General features: G+C 39.7%; 1 protein-coding gene across 1 annotated transcript in view; it reads right to left on the reverse strand.

Moving 5' to 3' along the window:
* Window positions 1-6,704, reverse strand: part of TNFRSF11B (TNF receptor superfamily member 11b) — a 31,548-nt gene extending 24,844 nt beyond the window's left edge. The window contains exon 1 of the mRNA XM_006140048.3: window positions 6,499-6,704. Coding sequence (XP_006140110.2) covers window positions 6,499-6,528 — 30 coding nt within the window. The 5' untranslated portion in view covers window positions 6,529-6,704. The remainder of the gene's footprint in view (window positions 1-6,498) is intronic.
* Between the last annotated feature and the right edge of the window lie 66 nt (window positions 6,705-6,770).

Here is a 6,770-nt window from a genome sequence, read left to right on the forward strand (position 1 = left end):
CCAAGATGCAGACTGAATGGAAGTGAAAAATGATAAGGCTATTCTTTTTTTATTTTAAAGGAGATGCTTCAAGGAAATTAAACAATATTTCCACAGTACTAAGACTATACTTTTGGAGAGGTGAATTTTTCATAAATTGCAATAAGAAAGTGATAAATCAAGGCCATTAACAGCATATCACTTTTTTTGAAAGGACTTCAGCAATGACAAATTTATTTCCTCTTGTACCCACTATCCATTTATGGTTTAGCTGATTCAGATGCTTCTGAGAAGCTGGGGTGGAAACAGTCTACCCAAGCACCTGGAAAATTATGTCACCTTGTACCTGAGAGGAAGCATTTTAGTGTGTCTGTAGACTGTCCTGGCCTTGGAATGCTAATTTAGAGGAGCCAGATAAATATGAGAGTGGGTACCACACTGCTTCTTACCTAATGGATGCTAACACTATTCTTATCCCTTACAACTGTCTAAAAGAATTCTTTTTTTAGACTTTCTATGCTAGTTACCCCCAAAATATTCTGTGGTAGTGAGTTCCAAAACTAATTACATGTCACATAAAAATACTGTCCTTGTATCTATTTCAAGTTGGCCATACCTCACTCTTTTCTTCTTGCATAGATAGTTTACAGATGTTGCTAGGATTTCCGATTCACTAGTTCCTGCTATTGTGGGTTGCTAAGTTTTATTCTGATTTTTGTTTTCTTTTCTAAACATGGTTCTTATTTGCATTTTGTTTACCAGAGTATCAATATCAGAAACGTGCTCTGGCTGAGGTTCCCCTACTCTTTTCTTGCCATGTGAAATCATTCTTCTCTGTGGCTCTAAAACCTCCCCCAAGGCTGATTACTGAGACGTGTTTTGTTTCTTCCTGCATTCTGAAATTTTTTTAGTCTAAATGCCTACTTGACACCCCTATTAGGATATTTTACAAACCTGTAAAGTTTATCAAACATGAGCATTTGATGTCCAAACCAAATATGATGAGCTTTGTGTTCCCTGGAGACCACACAACCAACCAACAGAGGAGGTCAGAAAGCTTAGACCCTTTTGGTTCAGCTGAGTTTAGACTGTACTTCCTAAATCAACATATGGGGCCAGCCCTATAGCCTAGTGGTTAAGGGAACCAGATCCCACATGGCTGATAGCAGTTCAAGTCCTAGCTCAGGTGGCTTGAGAATCATGCTGGGTGCATGTGTGCCTGTGCACTCGAAATCCGAACAAGATGGAGAAAATTTTTTTAGTCTAAATGCCTACTTGACACCCCTATTAGGATATTTTACAAACCTGTAAAGTTTATCAAACATGAGCATTTGATGTCCAAACCAAATATGATGAGCTTTGTGTTCCCTGGAGACCACACAACCAACCAACAGAGGAGGTCAGAAAGCTTAGACCCTTTTGGTTCAGCTGAGTTTAGACTGTACTTCCTAAATCAACATATGGGGCCAGCCCTATAGCCTAGTGGTTAAGGGAACCAGATCCCACATGGCTGATAGCAGTTCAAGTCCTAGCTCAGGTGGCTTGAGAATCATGCTGGGTGCATGTGTGCCTGTGCACTCGAAATCCGAACAAGATGGAGAAATGGAGGAGAAAAGATTGTGATGTGACCATATCCCATTGGGGAATGCTTGCTCCCTCTCTATGTCTCTCCCAGGTGAGCACATGCACTCTCTGGCAATTATAAAAGAAGAATCAATACAGGAATCCAGTTCATTGTTGTTGCTTAAGAATGGGCTTTCAGGAAGTGTTGATATGAACCTTTCGAGTAGAAATGTACAAAAGACTATTTAAAATACTGGTCAGCTGGGTAGAGGGTTACTATTATGTTTTGAGAGATATCAAAGCCAAGGAAGAGAATGCTAAATCCCTGGCAGCCTGATAAATTCTGTTGGAATATCCATGGAAATTGCTGGTTGACTAACACTGTAGCAACCTCATCACAGCTTCTTCAGCTCAGCAAACTAACATTTGATGTTAAGCACTGTGGGGACCTGGGACTACAAATGAAGATAAAAAACAACAACAACAACAACAAAAACAAACAAACTATGCTTGCAAAGAGCTCATACTTTGTTTGCCACAGGGGTGGTGCTATCCCTCAGCAGAAGTGCTAGAAAAATGGGAGGTATGTCTATGGTCCTGATGAATATATGCTGCTATATGCCCTGAACATTGAAAAATAATCCCATGTCCCACTCGCATTGTAATAGCCCACTGACGACTGACATAGTAGCATAAGTGAGAAAAAGGTCATCATTTGAGCCTCAAACAGAATTTCATATTACATATACACAGAGTGGGTTTTGCCTGGTTGTTTCATATACTGAATTTTCCAGGTATTAGACAACATAACATTTGATAGAAGAATTGAACTTCCTTTTTTTTAAAACCCTAAGAAGGTGGTTCACAGTTTCAGGAAACTGCAGTACCAAAACCAATGCTGACCATGTTCTGGGGCCACCCACGTGACACGCTGGCCCCCATTTTAAATCCCAGTAGTATGCTCATGGCAATTCTTTATAAAGATGTTAGCAAGTCACTACTTCTTTATGTCTGCTCGTGAAGCTTATTTTATTATAAATTACTTTCCTTTTATTACTCCTTTATAGTACAGTTATGCCAGTATATTGATTTTTAAAAATTATACATGTAGGTAAAATATATGCACACTGAATTTCATTTCAGGAGAGCAAGGAGGTTGTTACAAAGGATTTATTATGGAAGTGCAGAGGAGAAGTCTGATATAATTGAGAACTACTGCCCTACAGGGTAAAACATACAAACACACCAATAATTTTGGCATCTCTGCTCTGCTGTAGCAACATAAGGGGCAGCCAGGCATCATTAGTCAAAACCCTGAATAATGCAAACATAAAATTTTATGTGATTACTTGTTCTCTTCAGTATATTTCCCAGTTCTCTTTTTTTTTCTTTTTCTCCTCTGCAAAAGAGAAACCCAGGCTAAAGGAAATGCTGTTGGTTAATGAGATGCTAAAGAAAATAATGCTTTTCACAGAAAGCTTTCACACGCAGGCAGGGGGCTGAGATTTACAGAGCGCAAAACCCAACAGGCAAGTCCATGGACAGGAGAGCAAGAATATTTGAGTGTGTGTGTAGTTGACAAACACTGCCGCTGCTCTCCTAGAACTAACTGGAAACAACATCTGGCACAGAATGCTTGCTTTCTCAACCAATGGAGTTTGACAACTGTGGTTTTAGCCTAAGAAGTTAAATTAAATACCAGATTGAAACTGGGAACTGTGTTGAAGGTTGCTAGGTGACCGAGGCCAGCAGGGTTGCTATGAACAGGGATCAGGACTGTTTTAGACTGAAAGTATTTCATTCTTCTACAAACTTCAGAGTATTCAGTCTCTTAAAAAAAAAAAAAAAAGGGTAGGCATATGTACAAATTCAGCCACCGCGGAAAGGGGAAGGAAACCAAAATAAACACCTACAATACAACAAAAAAATCAGAAACTCCAATGGATATTATCCTAAAGCAGGACAGATAAATGAAGGCAGTTGTTCTGAGATTAAATAGCTACTCCCCAATATTCCCGACCCCTCACCCCAACTCCTACTGTCATAACATTAATTCATGGCATATATTTGAGAAGTGCAATGAATGATTCTGGCATTGCATGGAAGTTTCAACTCCTAGTTAAAATCGAGGCCTAGGGCAGGATGTTTTCAGTGCATGGGGAACCGTGACAGAAAATGACTGGGTATTATTACTGTCTCACCTTGCAAAGTAGCTTTATACTTAACTACCTCAGTGAGTAATTCCGGGAATGCGTGTGACTATATCGTTTTAATGTGATACTCCCCCACTCCACTGCCTACCTATCACCTGCTCTGTCAAAAACTGTCTAGAGTTCTAATTTGCCACACAATTCTGACTTGTCCCATCTTTTGTATTCAGTGCACCTTGATTTACCTCTAACATTGAACCATCCTACCGTTTCTCCAAGACGATAGAACGTGGCCTCTCCTGTCTCTGAGTAACACTGCCACTTCATTTACATAATTCTCTTGGCTCCATATAATGCTACAATTATCTATAAGTATAATGCTAGAATTTACTTCTAGAATGTTAATACATAGTTACCTTCGATGTATGGCATATCTGATACAAAAGACCAAGTATCTGTAGTGCTTCCAGTTCCTAAAACTGGACCTCAGGGTTTAAAGAAGCCCATTTGCACATATGTGTAAGCTCAACGTGTCCATTTCTGATCACTGAAAATAAAATCAACTTCAGAAACCAAAAAAGGAAAGTAAAATTCTTCTTATTTAAAGTACTTATGACATTCAAGACACAAAATCTTCTCTTATAATACTACTATAGCATCTAAAATTAGTATTATCCATACCCGTCTCTATCTCCCTATATAAAACACATATACAAACATCTGTCTATTTAGTATTAAGTACTACTTATTATTAGAAACATATACCATTTAGTGAGAATCCAGAAATTTATAAAGTCATTGATTATGTTTATCATTAATTAAATCATTGAAAAAATACAGGGAATTAGGAAGAATAAAGGCACCCTCATATTAAGAACAGAGTTATTTTTTACTGGCCCAAACTAGAATGACTAAATCAATGGTGCTGTATCGATACCACAGAACACTATACAGTAACAAAAAAGGACAGGCTGTTGTATATCCAACAGTATAGATGAATCTCACAGCAGAACCCAGAGTAAAAGGAGCCAGAGGCAAAAACATGTATGAAGTCCATTTATATAAAGTTTAAAATTCAAGCAAAACTCTTCTATGGTGTTCAGTTCAGAATATTGATGGGACCAGCAGTTAGCGTAATGGCTATGTCGCTGGACTCCCATGTAGTCGACCGTGGTTCGAGTCCCCGGTGGCTTAAATTCACGCCAGGCACGTGTGCATACATGCCCAAGATCCCGAGAGAGAAAGGAGGAGAAGGGATTGCAGCGTGGCCATTCCCCCTGGGGGGGGGTGATTTCTTGCTTTCTGTCTCTCTCTGTCTTTCTGGCGAGTGCACGCGCCCTATAGCAAAAATCCCTCCAAAAAAAAAAAAAAAGAATATTGATCACTCTGGCCATATATTGATTACTCCAGCCATAGACCTAATAGTGACTGGGAAAAGGCATAAGGAGATTCTGGGGTGCTGATCATTTCTTTCTTGATCTGGATGCTAGCTTACAGTGCTGACTTAGAGGAACTTTACTAGGCACTTATAACTCAATCAGTTTTCTATACTGTAATTAAAGTTTACTTTTTAAAGTTTCTCCTAGTATCAATATTGTTCAAGTTATAAATATAGATATATATAACACACACATATACATAAAATTAATATATTTATGTGTAAACCCCTGTCCATCTACTTTCCTTTAGTGACTTTAGTCTTTATTCATTTATGTCGGTGAATTCCGGAAACTTAGAGGAAAACCACACTGTTTGTGATTGGAGGTTGAAATGCAAACATCTATGTCAACACACCCAAAACACAGATGTGACTTTAGGGATCTTCCTAGCCTTGCATGAATGGATGATTCAGATCTTGATGCAGTCCACACTCTAGTGACATAAACGCAATGAGTCTTTAGTCATAGAAAAACCTACAAACAAATCTTTATTAACTTGATTGATCATCCACAGAAGCTAAAAACAAAACAAAACAGTAAACAGAATAAGCTGTTTATTCTGAGGTTTCTTTTTCTTTCCAAATAGCATTTTTAAAACAACTTTAAGCCATATTTAGTGTTATCTTCAATTATATTAACATCTCTATTAATACTTAATACTATCCCAGCAATATTTCCATAGTCTATTGAAGTCGAGAGTTAGAATAATCCATTTTAATAATAAAATGGATTCATATTTTATTTTATTATTATTTTATTTAATAATAAACTGGATAAAATATTAAATGGCACAGTTAAGTATTCATGTGTGTGTGTATGTATGAGAGAGAACTTGGGTGTCAATTACTCAAAATATTTCATAATATCACATAAGTGAGCCTAATGATACCATGTGTGTCACTGCAGCCAAATTCTATTCTAATTACAATAGTTTTAGAAGACTGATCTCTCCTTTCAACCTACTCTGATACTAAGAAACAACTTCATTGCCAATAATTTCAAAAATGAAGTTAAAGTTGATTCCTAAGGAACTACATGAGGGCGTTTCTAATCTGAGGCGAGAAAGCACGGTAAATACATTGAATACAAATCTTTGAAACAGAGAAGGTCTCGATCTCTCTTTCTCTCGTCCCTCTCTCCCATCCACTCTGCAGGAACTCGCAGCCTAAAGGGACTCCCGAGGGAGGCAGCACGACAGAGCTGGAGGGAGGATTCCAGTTCCAACCTGACTCCAGCTCTCTCCAGGGAGAGAGAGCGAGTTGAGCGTTCTCCCCATGCATCCGCTGGCAGATCCGGAGGCCAGGAGAAGGGCAGCCTCCCCTGGCGCCAGGCACCAGCGCCGGCGTTCCCCTGGGCCAGGGACTTACCACGAGCGCGCAGCACAGCAGCTTGTTCATTGTGGTCCCCGGGAAACCTCAGGCGCTCGGCGGCGGCGGCGGCGGCGGTGGGGCGAGCGTTCCCGTGCGAGTCTGCAGCCCGTGCCCTCATCACGTTATATATAGCGTGGGGCAACAGGAAGTATCGCCTGGCTTTGATCAGTCATTTCTCTAGCCTGGACCAAACTTTGCACCTTTCTTTTTTAGGAACCTTGGGCGGGAGCGCTGGGAGGGGGGGGGGGGGCGGAAAGATCCGCAATTAC

Source organism: Tupaia chinensis, unplaced genomic scaffold, assembly GCF_000334495.1.
Source record: "Tupaia chinensis unplaced genomic scaffold, TupChi_1.0 Scaffold000017_1, whole genome shotgun sequence".
Taxonomy (NCBI): domain Eukaryota; kingdom Metazoa; phylum Chordata; class Mammalia; order Scandentia; family Tupaiidae; genus Tupaia; species Tupaia belangeri.